This window comes from Balaenoptera musculus, chromosome 14 (genome assembly GCF_009873245.2).
Source record: "Balaenoptera musculus isolate JJ_BM4_2016_0621 chromosome 14, mBalMus1.pri.v3, whole genome shotgun sequence".
NCBI classification, from domain to species: domain Eukaryota; kingdom Metazoa; phylum Chordata; class Mammalia; order Artiodactyla; family Balaenopteridae; genus Balaenoptera; species Balaenoptera musculus.
In genome coordinates, this window is record NC_045798.1 from 25,815,456 (window position 1) to 25,837,322 (window position 21,867).

The window sequence follows — 21,867 nt, forward strand, 5'->3', positions numbered from 1 at the left end:
ACATCCTAGATGAGCGGTAGCAAGGAGGATGTCTGCACTTTCTCCCCCCTCTCACTGAATCTGGCACGTGGGGGCACACTGGGCTTCCATAACATCTCTGAGTACATTATGATTTTCATATTTTAAAAAGAAGTGTATGTGTGGGACTTCCCTGGAGGTCCAGTGGTTAAGACTCCGTGCTTCCAATGCAGGGGGCGCAGGTTTGATCCCTGGGTGGGGAACTAAGATGCTGCATGCTGTGCGCGGTGCGGCCAAAATAAATAACTAAATAACTAAATAAAATAAAATTAAAAATGGCTTTATAAAAGAAAGAAAGAGGTATATACTAGGGTGAAGATTTAATAAAATTAATTAAAAAAAGAAGTATGTGATCATTTATGAAGCAGTGAAGAAGTTCTGTTTCTGTAGCACAGAGTGATGTGCTGCTTGGTAACTGTCAGAAAGTCCTTGTAGAGTTCTTGAACTCAGCGTAAAAGTCAAGGGCTTTGTTTAGTGTCAAAATGTTATTTAATCTTGCTTCATCTAATCAATTTGTTTTTATCTTCTGTTGCTTCTAGACCAAGAGCAGTGATGACCTTTTAGCTGGGATGGCTGGAGGGGTGACTGTGACCAATGGTGTCAAAGGGAAGAAAAGCACCTGCCCTTCCGCAGCACCGTCAGCATCCGCCCCTGCCATGAGCACCATGGAGAACAGACCCAAGAGTAGCACAGGTATGCGCGCACTCGGTGTGAGGGTTACACTGCCTTTGTGTTTGAGTAGGTGAGTGCAGTGGTATTTAGGGAATTCCATCTAATCGTAGAAAATTTCAAACATGCACAAAAGTATCTGGTATTTCATCTCTGTGTACTCATCACCCTTATCACCTGATGGCCACTCTTAGCTCCCTGACACCCACCTTCCCCCTCATATTATTTTGAAGCAAATTCCAGATGTCATCCACAAATATTTAATTATCTTTGAAAGACAAGGATTCTTTTAAAAATGTATTCATAATACCATTATCAGTCCTTAAAATAATTAATAATCATTTCTCAAATCATAAATTATCCAGTAAGTATTTAAATTTCTAACTGTCTTATAAATATTACATACATATATTTACTTATTTGTTTGGATCAGGATTTACCAGGATTCACTTAAGGTCCATATATAGTAATTGGTGAAGTGTCTCTTAAATCTTCATTTTTTTTTAAAAAAAATAATTAATTAATTTATTTATTTTTGGCTGTGTTGGGTCTTCATTTCTGTGCGAGAGCTTTCTCTAGTTGTGGTGAGCGGGGGCCACTCTTCATCGCAGTGCGCGGGCCTTTCACTGTCGCGGCCTCTCTTGTTGCAGGGCACAGGCTCCAGACGCGCAGGCCCAGTAGTTGTGGCTCACGGGCCTAGTTGCTCCGCGGCATGTGGGATCTTCCCAGGCCAGGGCTCGAACCCATGTCCCCTGCATTGGCAGGCAGATTCTCAACCACTGCGCCACCAGGGAAGCCCTAAATCTTCATTTTAAATCTATGAGTTCATCCCACTTTTTTCTTGCAATTTAATTTTTGTGGAAACTGGTTGTTTGATCTGTAGAGTTTCCCATGATCTAGATGTCCCCCCACCCTTGGGTCGTGCTGTGTGGCTTGCGGGATCTTAGTTCCCCGACCAGGTATTGAACCCAGGCCCTGGCAGTGAAAGCGCCGAGCCCTAACCACTGGACCACTATGAAACTGCCTCCCATGATCTGGATTTATTTATTTATTTATTTATTTTTGGCTGCGTTGGGTCTTTGCTGCTGCACGCGGGCTTTCTCTAGTTGCAGTGAGGGTGGGCCATTCTTCGTTGCAGAGCACGGGCTCTAGGCGTGCGGGCTTCAGTAGTTGTGGCACACGGGCTTAGTTGCTCCGCGGCATGTGGGATCTTCCCGGACCAGGGATCGAACCAGTGTCCCCTGCATTGGCAGGCGGGTTCTTAACCACTGTGCCACCAGGGAAGTCCCGTGATCTGGATTTAGATGTCACATTCCTATGATGTCCTTGATTTTATTCTTTTATTCTCTCTGTTTACTATAAATGTCATTGAATTTAGAGCCTTGATGGGACAGACTCAGGTTCCTTCCTCTTACCCCCGCCAGTTCCTTCCTAGGTAATAGTTGTCTGTCCGTCAGGAGGCCCATTGTTTCTGGTCGTGTCCCGCTCCATGTTGTTAGCAGCCTCTGATGGTTGATGCCTAGATCCATTCATTCCAGTCCTACCATTCTTTCTTCCTTCACTAGCAGCAGTTTGTTTCTAGATCTCATTCTGTAGTCCAAGGAGTAATGTTATCATATTTTACTTCTTACACTTACAGAAAAAAACTTTGAAACTTCCAATAAACTTAAGGTCATATGTTTGTAATAAAGTGTATGAAAGCAAATTGGCAGAAATTATAGCAGACCTTCTTTTGCTATCATTATTTAGGCTCTTGTCCCCTCTTGTGTGTATTGGATTTTTTCCTAGCCCAGGTTTGCCTACTGTCATCTCTCCTGCTGTGACCCTCTGTGGATTCTTCCGCCCACTCCAGGTCACGCCCCACTGTTAATTGTAATAGCAGTGCAATATGATCACCAGGAGGAAACGTGGAAGTCCTTACTTTGCTTTAGAGGCGTTATTCCATTTTATCCTCACTACAGCCCTGTGAAGTAGAGGCTATCATTAGTCTCATTTTAGAGATGGCAAGCTACACTTAGAAAGCTCAAGTATCTTGCTCAGGGCCATGCATTCATTTGCTCAGTGAATGCTTAGTGGGTGCCCATTTTGTACCAGGCCTCAAAGCTGGTGATGGAGCAGAGACTGGACCTTAAGTCTTTCACCCTCAAGCCTGGGGTCGTCACCACATTTAACACTCTAGCTTGTGTGGTAAGAAGGAAATTCAATACTCTAATCCCACCAGTATCTCCTCCTGGTTCTAGCCTTTAGAATTCCCTGGGTGCACACCCATGGTTCCCTGCTGACCAATGCCTCCTGCCCTCACAAGGCTGGACTCAGTTATCACCTCCCCGGATCAGTTGCCCCATCTTTTCCCTCTTTTGGCCTCCATTTGCAGTTGTTCCTCCTAATCCTGTTACTTCTGCCTTTGAAATCTATTACAGATTTATTATCCCTTCTCTGCTCTTACGGAGATCTAGCTCTTGCTCCCCGAATGCAGACCTTCCTTTAGTTTTACTGCTCTTCCTTCTTGCTTATGTTTCACTTCGCATCCTCTAGCTTAATTTCCATCAAAGTAGTCTTTCTCTGTGTTTCTTCCCTGCTCAAGAAAATTTATTGAACGTTTGTTGCTGCAACTCACCAAGTTCTCCCTGGCATTCAGGGCCCTATGGAAACCTTCCCCTGCTGCTTCCATCGACTGTAGGACCTTACTTTTCCTTCCTGTGTATGATGCTGCTTCCACTACCTCGCCCTCGTCTGTCTTGTGGCCACCAGCATTCTCTCCCCTTCTCTACACCTGATCCCTGGCAGAATTAGTGGCTCTCTTCCCACATCATCATCCCTCGTGTAGACCTTTTACTCCCCGTTACCTGGTTAGCCTGGTGCCTGCCACATAAAGAACCAGTTGGTTCTTTAAAAATATTTATTGGTCAGGTCTAGGACTTATTTTTCAAAGTAAAAAATAGTCTAATGATTTCCTTAAGTGTTTGTGGGTATTTAAACATACTCCTGTTCTTTTTATATTAAATACATGATCATGTCAATTGTTTGCACAGGTTTAAAATTTTAGCAGTTAAGTAATGGTGTGCCTTGTGCAGCATATTTGACGAACGTGCTGTTATAACTTAGCAGTGATGCATCATTGTTTTCTAATACTTAGGGAGGCAGAGTGGCATACTGCTTAGACTGCCTGCCTGTGTGTGAATCTTGGCTCATCCGTGTATTACCTGTGGGATGTCAGCAGATTATTTAACATCTCTTTTTGGGTTTCTTCGTCTGTAAAACAGGATGATGATAATGAAGCTTGTGTAAATTAATGTGTATGAAGTGTTAATATGTGTGTGTAGTAAGTATAAGTGCATGTTGTCTATTCTAATAATTCTTGTTATTGGTACTATTTATGTGGCATTTTATGGTGTGAAAAATTTTTTGCATTTACTTTGATCATAGTTTTTGTGGTTATTGTATGTAGCTTAGGTTTTTTGTTTGTCCACAGGCTGCCTCTCACTTCTGGTCATCTGTAATCTTCCTTCACTGTCTGTTTCTGCAGTTAGGTTGCTACCTGACTGGCTATCCCTAGAGTCACCTTCATCTGGCTTGCCCTAGATACTATGTCCCTGGCCACCTGTTGAAAGCCGTGGTTTGGGATTCAAGTTCATGTGTATAGCTTTTTTTTAATGTGAAGGCTTTATTGAGATATAATTCATATTCCATAAAACTCACCCCTTTGCGGTATACAACTCAGTATATAACTTCATTTTTCATTGATAATTAAAAGATGATTGATCTTCCAGTTTGGAGGAAACAACTTTACAGTAACCAGACTCTCAGGCAGAATTAGTGTAGGTCAGAATCACTGTGTGATTATGATTATAGATCCTTAGATTATATCTCATTCGACCTGGGGCATAACTATGTGCCTTTCTTTTTTTAATTAATTAATTAATTAATTAATTTTTGGCTGCGTTGGGTCTTTGTTGCTGTGCGTACGCTTTCTCTAGTTACGGGGAGCGGGGGCTACTCTTCGTTTCGGTGCATGGGCTTCTCATTGTGGTGGCTTCTCTTGTTGCAGAGTATGGGCTCTAGGCGCACACGCTTCAGTAGTTGTGGCTCACGGGCTCTAGAGTGCAGGCTCAGTAGTTGTGGTGCACAGGCTTAGTTGCTCTGCGGCATGTGGGATCTTCCTGGACCAGGGATCGAAGCTGTGTCCCCTGCATTGGCAGGCGGATTCTTAACCACTGCGCCACCAGGGAAGTCCCACTATGTGCCTTTCTATTGCTAAGTTTTTGCCTTATATTCTTTGTCTTAAACATGTAGGCACGAGTTCTTCAACCAAGCGGAGCACTTCCACAGGTAATAAAGAATCCAGTTCTACTAGAGAAAGATTACGTGAACGTACCCGACTAAACCAGAGCAAAAAACTACCTTCTGCAGGTCAGGGGGCTAATGACATGGCGTTGGCTAAACGTTCCCGCAGTCGCACGGCTACGGAATGCGACATTCGTATGAGCAAGTCCAAATCAGACAATCAGATCAGTGACAAAGCTGCTCTGGAAGCCAAAGTGAAGGATCTTCTCACATTGGCAAAAACCAAAGACGTGGAGATTTTACATTTGAGGAATGAACTCCGTGACATGCGTGCTCAGCTGGGCATTAACGAGGACCCTCCTGAGGGGGATGAGAAGTCCGAGAAGGAAGCCATCATTGTTCACCAGCCCACTGACGTCGAGTCCACTTTATTGCAGTTACAGGAACAGAATACTGCCATCCGCGAGGAGCTCAACCAGCTGAAAAATGAAAACAGAATGCTAAAGGACAGGTTGAATGCACTGGGCTTCTCCCTGGAGCAGAGGCTAGACCATTCTGAAAAACTGTTTGGCTATCAGTCCCTGAGCCCAGAGATCACCCCTGGTAACCAGAGCGATGGAGGGGGGACTCTGACTTCCTCGGTGGAGGGCTCTGCCCCTGGGTCAGTGGAGGATCTCCTGAGCCAGGATGAGAACACCCTCATGGACCATCAGCACAGTAACTCTATGGACAACCTGGACAGCGAGTGCAGCGAGGTGTACCAGCCCCTCACGTCCAGCGATGACGCCCTGGACGCACCGTCGTCCTCGGAGTCAGAAGGCATTCCGAGCATAGAGCGCTCTCGGAAGGGGAGCAGCGGGAACGCCAGCGAAGTGTCCGTCGCTTGTTTGACGGAACGGATACACCAGATGGAGGAGAACCAACACAGTACGAGTGAGGAACTTCAGGCGACTCTGCAAGAGCTCGCTGATCTACAGCAGATCACCCAGGAGCTGAACAGCGAAAACGAAAGGCTCGGAGAGGAGAAGGTGATTCTCATGGAGTCGTTATGTCAGCAAAGCGATAAGTTGGAACACTTCAGCCGACAGATCGAATATTTCCGCTCCCTTCTAGATGAGCATCACATTTCCTATGTCATTGACGAAGATGTAAAAAGTGGACGCTACATGGAACTGGAGCAGCGCTACATGGATCTAGCTGAGAACACCCGTTTTGAACGGGAGCAGCTTCTTGGCGTCCAGCAGCATTTAAGCAATACTTTGAAGATGGCTGAGCAAGACAACAAGGAAGCTCAGGAGATGATCGGGGCACTCAAGGAGCGCAACCACCACATGGAGCGAATCGTTGAGTCTGAGCAGAAGGGCAAGGCCGCCTTGGCAGCCACGCTGGAGGAGTTCAAAGCCACAGTGGCCAGTGACCAGATCGAGATGAATCGCCTGAAGGCCCAGCTGGAGAACGAGAAGCAGAAAGTGGCAGAGCTGTATTCCATCCATAACTCCGGAGACAAGTCTGACATTCAGGATCTCCTGGAGAGTGTCAGGTTGGACAAAGAAAAAGCAGAGACTCTGGCCAGTAGCCTGCAGGAAGATCTGGCTCACACCCGGAATGATGCCAATCGATTGCAGGACACCATCGCAAAGGTACTGTTTAAGTAGATAGAATGTTCTGGACCAGTGTTATGCGGCTGCAGTACATGGCATGCTTACTGAGAGCCAGCAGTCCTGGTGGTGTGTCATTAGCTTTTGTTAATCAGATATTTTTTTAAGCTTCAGAATGGTTTTTTTGTATTGGGATGGAGTGAAAAGTATTCTTACAATAACGTCACTTCCACTTACTTGTACTTTGTTACTGTTTTCCTGCCTGTGAGAGGATGGGGCTGGAGTTACAACTAACTGAAGTTGTAACAGAAGTTGTCCCTAGTTCTGGGTATGCCCAGGGGAGTGTGTCATGCAGTTTTACATCCTCCTCTGTAGTGTAGTTTGGCATAAGAAAAACGGAGAGCCAGTATTCCAGTCTGTGGGACCAGCAATGTCTGCCTCTTCTTATCCTTTTGTGGTTGTAGTTTTCCAAGTAGAGTTCTGTTGTGATTTAAAAATACTTTTGGAGTGTGAAGGCTCCTATTTCTTAGAGGCCCATGGTTTGTTGCTGGTGGGGACCTTAGTGATCATTGGTCCAGCCCCCTTCTTTTACACGCAGTGTGATAGGGAGGACTCAGTCAGAACTGCAGCCCAGGGTTGCTGGCAGTCGCCAGGGCTCTGTGCCCCACATGGTTGCTGATGTAGTGTTTATTATTATTTTTTTAAATAAATTTATTTATTTATTTTTTTGCCTGCGTTGGGTCTTTGTTGCTGTGCGCAGGCTTTCTCTTGCTGCGGCAAGCGGGGGCTGCTCTTTGTTGCAGTGCGAAGGCTTCTCCTTGGTGGTGGCTTCTCTTGTTGCGGAGCACAGGCTCTAGGCATGCGGGCTTCAGTAGTTGTGGCACGTGGGCTCAGTAGTTGTGGCTTGCAGGCTCTAGAGCGCAGGCTCAGTAGTTGTGGCTCACAGGCTCAGTTGCTCTGCGACATGTAGGATCTTCCCAGACCAGGGATCCAACCTGTGTCCCCTGCATTGGCAGGTGGATTCTTAACCACTGCACCACCAGGGAAGTCCCTGATGTAGTGTTTATTTGCATGAGTTATCTAATTATCCTAGCTTACATTTTATTTACTGTTTCAGTGCAAAAATTTTTTATAGTAGGAAACAGTATATCTTTGCTCAAAATTTGAATAATATAAACCTTAATTTATTAAGTGACAACTTTCAGAGATACAGTTTAGGAGATGTGGTATTTGTCGGAGCATGTATGTTGGGGGCCACTATGAACTAACACTGACTGTATTAGAGAACTTTCTTGTTTCCATTTTTAATTTGATTTTGAAACTGTCACAAATCAGACATCATTTTTGTGGGAAAGCATGTTAATCATTAATCAGATGCATGCCTTCAGTCCAAACTTTGGAGAAGGGAAAATTTCCAAAATTTCCTCATAAATAATGTAGTGAAGTTCAGTGAGATGTCAGTGTAATTTCAGTCAGTGATGTGGCAGCAGATCATGCTTAAGCATACTGTGTGAAATCCATGTTACTGGAGAGCGCCTTCCACCCAGTTATTACACAGGTCGTTCTTGTTCACGCAGAGCAGCTCACGCTCAGCTCCCTGCTGAGACAAGGTGTGCCTCTGTCCTAGGACTTATCTTAGAACAACTCTTACTTTTCTGATCTGCACCATCAATTTTGCACAGGTAGAAGATGAATACAGAGCCTTCCAAGAAGAAGCTAAGAAGCAAATAGAAGATCTGAATATGACATTAGAAAAATTAAGATCAGAGCTGGAAGAAAAAGAGACAGAAAGGAGTGACATGAAAGAAACGATCTTTGAACTTGAAGACGAAGTAGAACAGCACCGGGCGGTGAAGCTTCATGACAACCTCATCATCTCCGACTTAGAGAGTAAGTGAGGTCCCACCCGTCTTAATGTGTGGGAAGAGTTTGTGTTCTAAGTAGCAAAGTGACAGGGGGTGGCTCTGCCTGGGGCAGGGGTTCAAAGGCAGGAGCACAGTGGCCGGCAGACACGCGTGTGGGCAAGAGCTTCCCATGGCCATTGGCAGTCTTTCAGCTGCTATTTGGCTCCTAAAGGACTGTTAAGTGGAAGCATCTCTTTAAAATTGCTTAATTATGGAAAATCATTTAAGTGAGAAGCTAATGGGGCTGTTAACTTTCTAGATCTTAGGAAAAGCCATTTGTTGTCGATGTCTAGTGGTTGCAAGTATACTGAGACCAAAAAATATTTATCCTTTATAATCTTATGCCTGAGGCACAGGTTTTTGTTTATTTGTTTAATATTCCTCCCTTTCATGGAGATTTTATGATCAGGTAGACTTGAAACTCAGATTTTGAGTTGCTTTGTTTGCTTTTTAAAATATTCTAAAAAACTTGTAATTATTTCAGACTTTAAAAAAAGTTGCAAAAATAGTGCAAAGCATTTCTGTGTGGAAAATTTGATGAGGTACAGAAATTTGCATGATCTTAAAATGTCTTCCCACAGACTGTTTATTATGTTACAAGTGAGGAAAAAGAAACAACCAGAAATTACACAGTGGAACAATTGGGCAACACTGTGACCCGGTGATCGGGTGACCGGGTGATCATGTAAGTGACAGAGGCACATGGATATCGCTAGGCTGTATTCTGGCTGAGGCATAACTTCAGTTAATCATAAAGAAACATTAAACAGACAAAAAATGAGGAATGTTGTACTAAAAGCCCAGGATCGAATGGTGCTGTATCCTCAAAAATGCCAGTGTCATAAAAGACAAAGGCTGAGGGAAAATTCCAGGCTGTAGGAGGCTGAGGAAAAGGACAACCCGTGCGCTCCCTGTGCCTGCACTGGCTCCAGTGCTGTCGAGAGCTGCTGTAAAGGTGTGGTGACGGAACTGGAATGTGTGTGAGATTAGGTAAACGTATTGTGTCAGTATAAATTTATGAAGTTGATAACCCAGCTGTGTCTGTGTATTCTTGGGAACCACACACTGAATATTCAGGGGTGAAAGACTGTGATGTATATCCTTAAGGGTTCAGGAAAAAGGGACAATTAGAGGCAGACGGACAGGGATAGGAGATAGCAAATGATAAAACCAATGGTAAACTATTAACAGTAGGCGAATCTGAGAAGGAGGTAAATGGGTGTTTGGTTCTTTGTGTTACTTCTTGCACCTTTTTGTAAGTTTGAAATTATTTCCAAATAATACATTTAAAAAATTCTTATGTATTCTTCATGTAGATTCCTCAAATGTTAACAGATTTTAAGTTGTAATACACTTTAATGATGGCCTGGTGGGGACAGGGAGAATGGAGGTAATAACCTTTTTGGATGCCTTGGTTAAAGCTCTTAAAATTTCTGGTTCATGATGCTGCTCCTTTGAGCACTGATGGTTTACTATTTATTTTCTGACAGAGGATTGACAGGCAGATACAGCGTGTCAGTACAGTAGCCAGAGCCCCTGTGCTGTGGATGCAGAGGTGGGGTGGAGGGGAGGTTTGAACTATTGATATTTCCAGGAAAGAGACGGTCATTTGCAGGAGCCCTAAATGTGTCTGGTGGCAGTTCTGAGCTCTGGCTAGTTGACCCAGCATCTGTAGGTTGACCTCAGGGTCATTTGGAATATTCCAGGGTATCTGGATACTGAAGTAGTGGATTGTGGGATTGTATTTCTTACATAGTGATGAACTTTTTCATCTAAAGCTTTAAAAACTTTTAGTTTAACATTTATATCTAATCTGTATTTCATTGTCTCTGAACTGAGCAAGTTATCTAATTTTACTTCCTAAATATAAGAGGTTCTAAAGTTTTTCAGATTAACTTGGGGGTTCAGTGTGTTTTCCATTTTGTACTGATAATAACAGCCTTTTTCCCTTGCAAAGTGTTTGATTTGAATGTGGAAAGAGTGACACCTTGTGGTAATTGGGGTAATAGCTAGAAAACTGTTAGGTGATAAGGATTCCTGGGACAAAATTTTCCATATCATTGCCAAAATAAAAGGTACATGGACATTGTGTGGATTTTAATCATAAAATGGCTGAAAAGCCTTAATAAATTTTTTTTTTAGCCATGTAGTTTCTCTCCCCAGTTTTTTGAGATGAAAAGTTGAAATATATAGAAATACTGTGAGAGTAGTGTGGTAGTTAGCACCTCCTGCCTGGACGTGACAGTTGGTAGCATTTTGCAGTGTTCGCCTTCTGTATGTGTGTGTTTAACTGAACCAGTTGGCAGTGAGCTGTGGAATTCATGATACTTAACTTCTAAATATTTCAGTATGCACCTTCTAAACATCCTCCTTGAAACCACAGTGCCGTTATCACATCTAGTAAAATTAGTCGTAATTTCTTAGCATCATCTAATACCCCACGTGCAGATTTTCCCAGTTGTCCCCAAAATGTCCTTTATAGTTTTTTTACAGGGACTGGGATCCAAACAAGTTTCTTGCATTATAATTTGTTGTTACATCTCCGTAGTCTGATAGGAGTTAATTTTTTTCCTAGAGAATTCTGGCATTTGGGATTGATGCTAAGTCAGCACTTGGTATAGGGGACTCAATGACAGAGAATACTATGAATTGGGAAATTGAGATTTTCTTCTGTGGATGAAACCATCACCATAGTCAATTTTAGAACTTTTTTATCACCCCCAAAAGAAATCCTGCACCCATTGGCAGTCACTCCTCATTTACCTCAAAGCGATTCTGACTTTGGAATTAATGGACAGGATTTTAAAACAGCTATTGTAACTGTACTCAGGGTGTAGAGGAAAATATGCTCGTCATGACAAACAAATAGCAGATCTCCACAGAGAAATAAAAACTGTAAAAAAAAAGAACCTAGTAGGTGTTCTGGAACTAGAAAATTAAACAGCTAATATAGCAAGTTACAGAGTCATTTAAACAACAAATTAGAGATACAGAAGAGCCAGTGAACTTGAAAACCAATCAGTAGACATTATCCAGAGAGAAAAAAGATTGGAAAAAATGAATAGAGTATCAGTGATATCTGTGGGACAGTATCACAGGTGTATCATGTAGTTGGGAGTCCAGGCGGCCTCCCAGAGAACATCAGTGCCGTACTGCGTAGACCTGGCCTGCGGTACTTCTCAGCAGCATCTGAGCTGGAAAGATTTGATGTAAAAAGTCACTCAGTAACTACTGTTAAGACTTCCAGTTCAAGATGATGGCCTGAGGTCATACATACTTCCTTTCCCTTCCAAAGTCCAAGTGACATGGCGGGAGAGCTATAAAAATTACAATGAGCTTGAGCAAAGATAGAAAACAGGGGAAGGGTCCTATCAGTAGGTCAGCAATTTGGGGTAATTTCTGGAATACTTTATATAAAGCTGATGGAATTGGCTATGGAGAAATCAATCAGAATAGAACATTCTGCAGTTTAGGAGAACACTAAAGCTCTGAGTAATAATGTTCCCAGCAGAGCCCTGGGGATGGGGGCACTGAAACCTCCACATCAGGGATCATAGGGCCCCGGGGCCAGCAGCGGTTTCAGGCCACAGTGTAAGGGATTGCTGCGCTGTACCGCCCCCTCCTCTGTCGGGGCTGTCTCTGGTGTTTGCCCCCAGGCTGCTGCTGCGCTCACCTCTAAGTAAGGTGGGAATATGGTGCCAGGGACTCCCAGCACAACCTTCACACTGTGCCAGAAGTAACTGCAGCCTGCCCTGTTGTCTTAAAGAGAAGACCACCCAGCGGGAAAGGCAGCTCAGCCCAGCAGTGAAACGGATACACACACACATACACCTGTTGCCTCAGCAGAAGCCGCCCATTCCACATACACCTGTTGCCTCAGCAGAAGCCGCCCGTTCCATCTTGTACATCCAGAGGGCCCCACCCACCCACCCACCCTGCAGGCTCATGTCATCAGCAGAGCCTTTAGCCATTTGTTCTGTTGAGAAGCATGCAGGAGTCACTGATGCTGATCATTCTTTGCAAGTAAGAAAGACCAACCAGGACTTATTAGACATTTAACACCTTAGAAGAGCTTAAGGGAGAAACAGCAGAAAGAAGCAGCTCAACTGAATCCCCAAAAATAAAGGTAATAACTTGCCCAGCAAACCAAAGCTGACTGGTATTCCGAGTAGTGACACCAGCGAGACCTCAGGTCTGGCTCAGTTGCGACCTTATCAACCACTTAGTGTCTGCATAGTAATGCTCTGTGCATGCTTGCAGTTAAGTCCTGCCCTTTTCCTGCCCTCTGTAGTTCCCAAGATTGGGGCTAGGGCCTGACATCCTGATACATGGAACATTAGCGACAGTGGTGAGCAAGGGTGGCTTGAGATTAGAGAAGGAGCATAAGGAAATAGAGGAAAGCTGTGTAATTCTGTGATGAGAAAAGCATGGAAGGTAGAATACTTGGAAGCCTTAATGGAAAAAAGTCTCATATTTGACTATGTATAATTGAAATTTTCAGTTCAGCAAAGTGCCAGAAATAAATGACATAGGGAGAAATATTTATAATGCATGTCAAATATGTAAAGAGATTCTGTACATCAATAAGACTAGAATAACCCATTAGCTAAATCAAGTGTATGAATGGATAAGTCAGAAAAAGACACAAAAAGATGCTTGACTTTTAAAAAAGCAAAGAAACTCAAAACAAGATGCAGGTGTGAAAAATTGAAAAGATTGCTAACGTGTAAGAGAGGAGAAAGGGTCCTCTCATATACTGCAGCTTTTTTGGAGTATTGATCAAAATTTTTCAAGTACAATAGTAATTTAGCAATCCACTTCCAGAAACCTGCTCTTCAGAAACATTCTTACAAGTTTGCAAATGTATACATAGATGTGGATGCTTGCTGCAGAGTTGCTGGTTACCACAGAAACTTGGAAGCTACCTGTATTTTCAGAAGTCGAGATCTAGTTAATAACCCATGTGCACAGCACATCCCTACTGTGGCTGCTCTTTCACCAGCCAAGATAAACGAGGCATGGAGAAATGTGTGCACAAAATAAGGCAAGTCGCATAGAGGATGAGCTGAGTATATTACTTCTGTAATTAAAACCATAAAAGTTTTAAATACAACATTACACTGAGATTGTAGCCAGGCATAATGGTGTTCCCTAAGAAATACCGATTTCAGTGTATTCTGTACCATAAATTCTCTAACTTGGTGACTTCTCAAAAAAAATTCTGTATTCTTGAGCTAGAACCTTCTAATGGATTGACTTGGATCCTGTTGATAGTTTCAAATGGTCCTTCATCACTTCTTCTACTTCTAGAAATGTGTCTTCAAGTAACATCTGAAAAACTGTAAAGTCATTTATAGTGTTTATAACAAAAATTGGAACCCTTCTGGCTGTTCATTAATAGGAGGTTGCTGAGACAAATCATGATATATCCAATTGATAGAATACTATCATGGCCATCAAAATGGTGCTGCAGGTCTGTATTTATTGATAAAGGTGTCCAGTATCTACTGCTTAGTGGAAGGGCTTGTGAAGCAGTATAAATAGTATAATTTCATTTTTCTTTAAAAATAATACACACATACATGGAATCTGGAAAGATATATGCCAAATGTAAATGCTAGGTAATCTTATTTTTGTCACCATTTTCTGTTTTCCAGACTTGTTACTGTGAGCGTGCATTACTTTTAGAATCAAGGGGTAAAAGTTATATTCACTTTTTTGGAGGGGGATAAAAATGAATAAAATAAAAATTAAAAAACAGAGACAGGGACTTCCCTGGTGGTCCAGTGGTTAAGACTGCTTCCACTGCAGGGGGCACGGGCTTGATCCCTGGTCTGGGAACTAAGATCCCGCATGCCATGCGGTGCGGCCAAAAAATTAAAAAAATAAAATAAAGACAAATAAAAATAGTAAATGGTTTATTTGAAACTCATGTGTGTCCTCTTCCTGCATCAGGAGTTCTGGTTTGGGAGTAAAGCTGTTGTCTGGTAGCTGGATACACCACCTGCCCTGTTCCCCTGCCCCTGAGGTGTGGAGCTTTAACTGATAGGTTCCTCTGGTCCTTTCCCTTCCTCTAAAAATTGTACCTGATGGCAATTGGAGGTGCTTGACCAGATGCAGGAGCCTGACTTGAGTACTCGGGTATCTGTACCCTAAGGGTTTTCTGGGATTCAGAGGGCAGGAAAGGTTGGTGGAACTTTCATTACTTTACACCCCAAGGGTCGTAGGTAGATCCTGTGCCGTGGTAGCTGCCCAGTGACACCCTCAGGAGTGATGGGCCTGTAACTGGAACCAGCGTGGAGGCCTGGTTGATGGTTCTGGTTTTGTTGGTGATGATAGGTCTTGGTGGTGAAAAAGATTATGAACCCCATTATTAAATGGGCAGGGCAGTGCCCAGAATTGTTCAGAGCAAAGTTGGACTAATAACAATGAGAATAGAAATTTACCTGATTTCTAGAATAAAGATAACATTGTAAAATTGAGTTATAATTTATAATTTAAAAAATGAGGTCATAGTAGTTCTTCTGTTCTTTGATAGAATTTAATGTTGCATTTGAGTTGAAGACAATAGATGGCAGTGTCTCTCACACTTAAAGCTTTGAGGAAGGAAACTGCCTTTAGAGGCCCCAGAGTTGCAGGCTAAGCAGCCATGTGTGACTGGTCACTGGGAGAGGCGGCCGTTTGCTAAGCCTCTTCACAGCGAGAACTGGAGCATAGACGCCTTTGTTTCCAGGGAGGAAAAGCTTGTTGTCACTTTTAATGCTTTGTAAAGTTTAAATCAAATTCCCTGGAGACACTTGTAGTGCGCTTTATTCGGCCTGAATATGTCCACTGGCTGCCAGCTTCCCTTCTGTTTAAAAGAAGACATGCCAACAATAAATACGTAGTGCTGAGGGTAAAAGAATGTCCTTTAAGAGTAGTGATCATGTGAATTCTGTGGCCATGAGTGTAGAGGTTGGTGAAAAAAGGATAAGAACAAAATGAATGAAATTTGGGATTTTATGATCAGTCTAAGATAGCCATGTGGCTTAAAATGTCACCTGGGAATCAAGGCACCAGATGTTAAAGTGGGCTGCAGCAAGATTTGCTGTCATCTGTCTCATGTAAGTTACCTAGATAGGTCCTTTGTGACCAGAAGAAAAGGTAAAGGATTTTCAGCAGAGGAGAAATTACACATTTTTTTGTTTGCTTGTTTTAATTATAAAATATTTTTTGTACATAAATATAGTGTAAATGAAAGGTGTAACCCCTAGTGTTTTCCACACTAGAAATATTTTAGCTTCTGTCCTTATTCCTTGTCTATGTCTGGTAATATCACCAAGACCCTGATTTCATCTACATGTAGGTCATACGGAGCCAAGTTCCCTGCTGGTTCCAGAGTCATCCTTTCCTCTGGAGGTTCGGGTCAGGGTATTGGACTCACTCACTCACCTGCTTGTCCACTTTGCCCTCAGCCAAATTGGATGGCCCGTTTGCCCCTTAAGTTACCAGGTTAAATGAGGTCTGAAGCAGCTTGTATAGAGATAGACTTTTAAAGTTTAATCCTTTGCGTATGAAAACATCCTCTTTTCTGTCTCTAAAAGGGTAGGAACTGTATCTTTTTTCCTTTCCCTTATATCTCATGCACCTTGTAAAAAAGTCTGACACAAAGTAGGTACTTATGAGCAGTTTGTTGTATTACTGAGTAAAAGTAATTAATTAACTTTTTATTTCATAGGCCCTAACTTTCTGGAATAATTTTGGGGTGATGAATGGGAGGAAATTGACTACTAGCTACCAAAAATGGCCATTTTTTTTCACCCATGTTTTATCTCATTTTTTAATTAAAAAAATTTTTTTAAATCTTTTTAAAATGTATGTATTATTATTATTTTTTTGGCTGCATTGGGTCTTGGTTGCTGCGTGCGGGCTTTCTCTAGCTGCAGTGAGTGGAGGCTACTCTTCATCGTGCTGCGTGGGCTTCTCGTCGTGGTGGCTTCTCTTGTTGTGGAGCACAGGCTCTAGGCGCACGGGCTTCAGTAGTTGCAGCATGCGGGCTCAGTAGTTGTGGCTCGTGAGCTCTAGAGCGCAGGCTCAGTAGTTGTGGCACAGGGGCTTAGTTGCTCCGCGGCACGTGGGATCTTCCTGGACCAGGGCTCAAACCCGTGTCCCCCGCATTGGCAGGCGTATTCTTAACCACTGTGTCACCAGGGAAGTCCTCATTTATTTATTTTTTTATTTGATTTATTATTTATTTTATTTTTGGCTGCTTTTGGGTCTTTGTTGCTGCACGCGGGCTCTCAAGTTGCAGCAAGCAGGGGCTACTCTTCATTGCGGTGCTCGGGCTTCTCATCATGGTGGCTTCTCTTGTTGCGGAGCATGGGCTCTAGGCTCCTGGGCTCCAGTAGTTGCAGCACTCGGGCTCAGTAGCTGTGAGTCGTGGGCTCTAGAGCATAGGCTCAGTAGTTGTGGTACACGGGCTTAGTTGCTCTGCGCATGTGGGATCTTCCTGGACCAGGGATCGAACCCGTGTCTCCTGCATTGGCAGGCGGATTCTTAACCACTGCACCACCAAGGAAGCCCCTCATTTATTTTTTTATTCAGCTTTAGAAAACATATTATTATGTATTTATAGTAATCATTACACATATAATTGTTATAAATATTCTAGACTTTATATTGTTACTGAAGTGAATTCATGCCTTTTAAAAATGTCAGAACACAAATGTATCAACATTGAATTAAGGTTTCAGCAGAGCAGGTTCCTCGTGGAACTGGGAGGAAGAAGACGCGGAGCAGTCTCAGAAAAAGCATCAGCCTGCTCATACTTCAGGGTCTTGATTGGAAGCTAACAGCCTAAGAGGTGTTTTGGGTACATGTTGTTGCACACAGGTGTTGGCTGTGCCTGGGTTCCCTCTGCTACGTGTAAGGAGTAGGGGGAATGTTTACTCAGAAACACCAGTGTCCATGGTTTGACATCCCTGACAATAAACAGTTACATTCTGGCAATGGTATATTGAAACACTTGATGCTAGGTAATGACCTTAGGATTGCTTTCTCTTTTGCTTCCATTAGCTTGTGTATTTATACACTTGCTCTACTCTACAGGCCTACCTGTGCTGGGGCTGCGACCTCAGCATGTGGCTCCTGGCTCTGAGGTGTGCTCAGCCTCTGGGTGATGAAATGCACCCCTGTTGGCAGTGGCAGCAACAAGGCTGTGTAAGGCAGAGTCGGAACACAGAAAGGACAGGGCTCTGCTGCAAGGGGGCGTCGGTGAAGTCAGAGTGTTTGTCACCAGGTGTAAGTGCCTGCTCTGGTGCTTAACCAGAGAGACAGTGATGGGTTCCTGAGCTGTCGGAGTGACCAGCCGTGGGGAGGCGCTGGGCAGCAGCACCAGCATGGCGCCCTCCCCAGGCATTTCCCCTGATGCAGGGGTTTTTGAGCAGAACCTCCAAATAGAAGGGGACTTCCCTGTACATTTCTGGATCCCAGGGGACTGGCCTTGGCTGTGTCTTCATCTTTGCAGCCCCACTCTGTCTAGATCGGCCTTTGCATATTAGTGGTGCTCATCAGATGTTCAAAGTGCATGACATTGTTGGAAGGAAATTCGTATTATGCTAGAAATAATTTGAGGAATTGATTTACTTAATCCTTTATTTTGTGAAAGACTTTGCATAGAATTAAATAGCACCTCCCCCAAGTTACTAAATAATTAAGTTTGTAAACATTTTACTAATTAACCACTTTTCTGGAATTTATTCCAGCATGTAAAGTAAGTGATGCTTGCAAAAATACTTTAGATTTATAACCCTTTTGATTAAAATCTCCCATTTTAATTGCAGTCAGTGTTGTTTTGATTGGTTATGAGCCAACAGTGTGTGTGTGTTTCTAACAATTGATTTTACTTAACTTTTTGTTTCAGAATTAAGACGCTGAGGAAGGAAGTCATCCAGAAGTTGTGATTTAAATTTGATATTTTCCTTACAAAGTAATACTGGTTTATACTTGGGTTGGACATTCCTTTTTCCTTTTAAAGTTTTGTATTAAAAATAAAAAGTCTTTGGGCAGGATGACTTTCTGAATGTCATATTTAAGTACCTCCTCCCTTTATATTATTCCTTTCGAACACAGTTGTAAGAATAAATATTTAAACTTTTGTGGTCTTTTCAGATACAGTTAAAAAACTCCAGGACCAAAAACATGACATGGAAAGAGAAATCAAGACACTCCACAGGCGACTTCGGGTAGGATAAATCTTCACATACTATCTCATGAGAAAGCACAGTTTTCTGAAAGTTGAGCACTTTGGTGTGGTTGACCCCACTCTCCTTCATCTGAAGCTTCAGATACTGTTACAATACTGAGCCCACTGGAATTTGGGCAGAAAGCTACTGCCTGTCACTTCAGAGTGGGACTGGTGCTAGATTCTGGTTGCAAGATTGTACTAGTAATTTATGAGTGGTAACTTTAGAAAGAGGGATTTAGGAAGCGAGTGTTACATTTTGGAAAGAAAGTTTATTAGCTCTGGATTATGAAGCGTCCCAAACTAAACTGCTTTCTTGTCAGTCTTCTGTCTTCTGTGGATTTGATCAGCCTGCCGACGGCAGAGATGCTTTGATGCAGAGGGTCAGGAAAGCTGGACTCGTAGTTTGGGTTGTGCCTCAGTTGCTCAGGCTGCCTTGGGGTGATGGGCAGTGGGCCCAGTCAGCAGCTGTAGCTCTGGGAGAGGGGCTGCTCTGGGGAGCACGCCCGGCCACGGAGGCTGCGGGAAGCAGCAGGCTGTACAGGTCCTCAGCTCCTCTCTTTGTGTGATTTTTTGTCTGCCTAGATTAAATTCAGTGTTTTTCTTCTGGCTTCCTCTTCCTTTTCCTTTACTTTTGATTTTTTTTTTTCCTGTTAGTTTTTGATGTCAGGATATTTATAGTTTTTCCCTGTAAAATCTTTCAGTATGGTTCACACACCATTTATCTACCTTCTAGAGCTTTTCAGAGGTACATTTTGGATGCTGTGTTTATTTTCGTAAGACTAACTTTGATACCTGCCATGAGAAAGGGAGGCTTGACATTATCATTGTTAATACTGAGCACCCTGAGTGCCTGATGCCTTAGTAGGCAGATCAGCTGGAAACTCTTTTCCTCACTAAGAACACGTTCACTAAAAATAATTACGTTTTCTGTTAGAAATAGGTAATAGCAGTTCTCTGGGATTTAAAAGAAATTAGTCATCATTTGAGATAGTGCATTACAGCAATCTAATCATAAACACATTTTATTGTTTTAAAATAAGTCTTTACTGCTCTCTTTTGGAAATAAAAGTTTAGTTTTTTAATGTAGGAAGAATCAGCAGAATGGCGGCAGTTTCAGGCTGATCTCCAGACGGCGGTGGTCATCGCAAATGACATTAAATCTGAAGCCCAAGAGGAGATTGGTGATCTGAAGCGCCGATTACATGAGGCTCAAGAAAAAAATGAGAAACTCACAAAAGAATTGGAGGAAATAAAGTCACGCAAGTATGTTTTGAGAAACCAGCTGTGTACTTATGTTTCAATAGGGAGCACCTGAGTCACGGTTCTGTGATGTGGTTTTATGGAAAGAACATAGGCTTGACACTGGTGTGACTGAGTTTGGGTCCAGTGGAAGTTACTCACCTTTTCTGGCCTCACTTTGTGACCCCTGTAAAGTAGTGTGGTCTCTGTGGCCTTTCCGAGCTGTCAGTGTCCATAGTCAACAACGCTGGAGGGGTTGGAGTGGCCGCTGGCATGTGGTCCATTGTGGTTCCCGCCAGTCAGTCCTCTGTCCCCCGTCCCAGCCCGTTGCTCTTCTTTGGGTTGTACTCCTCACGGAGGATGTGGACCCTGGAGGCAGACAGACTCGGCCCCGTGCAGCTCTGCCTCTGCTGGGTGTGAGGGCTCGCTCAGGACCTCAGTTTGCTTGTCTCTGCAGTGGACACAGTCCTGCTTCTGTCACAGAGTTGTTGTAGGGCTGAAGTGAGACACCCCTAGATGGCGCTCAGGGCCACGGCCAGTGTCCATTAGCGGGTATTTTAGAGACCCGAGTGAAGAATGCAGGCTGATTTCTCTCCACCACTTGCTTGAGGAGTTGTCTTATGCTTAATACCCACGGGTATTTTTCCCATTTAACATAGAGCTCTTTGGAAACCCGTAAAAAGTCTTAGATGATGTGCTCTGAGTTCCTAGTGAGATTCTATCTGTGAGCGGGGGAGAGTGGTTTTTGAGATTTTTATTAAGTATCAGTAGAGTTTGAGGTTATTGTGAAGAATTTGATTATTCATTACTTTGAACAATTCTTAAGCAGCCCTAGGTAAAAAATTTAGAAAAATATTTAACAGGCCAACTTGGAAAAGCTGTCTTATTTTATTGTTGCCTAGGTCTAATGGATGCCCAGTGGGAAGTATTGTTAAACCATTTTTCTTTGGCTTCTTTAATAAGCAGAACACGGAGGAATGAGTTGGAAGATTATTATTTCTCCACTAGTACATTACCCTTCCTCCTTTGTACCATTGAATGAATAGAAATGCTCCATTTGAAAGGTAACCCAAGTGACTGAAATTCTACTCTGAGAGACTTGTTCCACTGGCTCCCGAGAGCCTGTCAGTGTTTGAGACACATACTTGAAGGATGTGCCCCCGAGAGAAGTAGCATTGTGTAGAGCAGCACTTCTCAGAGTGAGGTCTGCAGGCCCAGGGGTCCCCAGGGCCCTTTCAGGGGCTCTTCGAGGTCAAACTGTTTTCATAATAATGCTGACGTGCTGTTTGCCCTCTTCACTGTGTTGACTTTTTGCACAGATGGTGGACAGCAATTGTTGATGGATCAAGGCCTTGGCACCAAATCGTACTCGTGGTCATTGTGCTCTTCCCCACCAGCCACTCTCATTTTCAAAATGCAGGTTTCCCTTACAGATGTCCTTGGTGAAGCAGTAAATTAGTAACATCACTCTGTCTTGAGTATATTCCTTGAGTATATTCTTGAGTATATTCTTTTTTTTTTTAAAGATTTTTTTTTTGATGTGGACCATTTTTTTTTTGAAAGTCTTTATCGAATTTGTTACAGTATTGCTTCTGTTTTATGTTTTGGTTTTTTGGCCGTGAGGCATATGGGATCTTAGCTCCCTGACCAGGGATTGAACCCGCACCCCCTGCATTGGAAGGTGAAGTCTTAACCACTGGACCGCCAGGGAAGTCCCCTATTGTATTCTTTTTAAGGTCCTATGAGATGGGTGGGAAGTCGCGTAAAGAGCTGCTGCTGCATCTGCAGCTGTGTGCCCAGGTGTGCGGCGGTCTGGAAGAGAGCATTGCGTGCCACTGTAGTTTGTGCTGTTTTCATTTTTCATGGAGTGAAGATTTTTACTTGAGAATGACTGACACAAGCTATTGGTATTCAGACTTAAGTGTTTGGT

At 43.2% G+C, this 21,867-nt stretch overlaps 1 protein-coding gene across 5 annotated transcripts in view; it reads left to right on the plus strand.

The window, feature by feature from the left end:
* The window catches only part of SPECC1L (sperm antigen with calponin homology and coiled-coil domains 1 like), a 121,200-nt gene that overhangs the window by 37,949 nt on the left and 61,384 nt on the right, over positions 1-21,867 (plus strand). For 4 of the 5 annotated variants that reach the window (XM_036823034.1, XM_036823033.1, XM_036823035.1 and 1 more), the window contains 5 exons: positions 558-711; positions 4,981-6,611; positions 8,252-8,459; positions 18,623-18,696; positions 19,786-19,961. In XM_036823034.1, coding sequence (XP_036678929.1) covers positions 558-711; positions 4,981-6,611; positions 8,252-8,459; positions 18,623-18,696; positions 19,786-19,961 — 2,243 coding nt within the window. The remainder of the gene's footprint in view (positions 1-557; positions 712-4,980; positions 6,612-8,251; positions 8,460-18,622; positions 18,697-19,785; positions 19,962-21,867) is intronic. The other variant, XM_036823037.1, reaches the window with a different exon arrangement.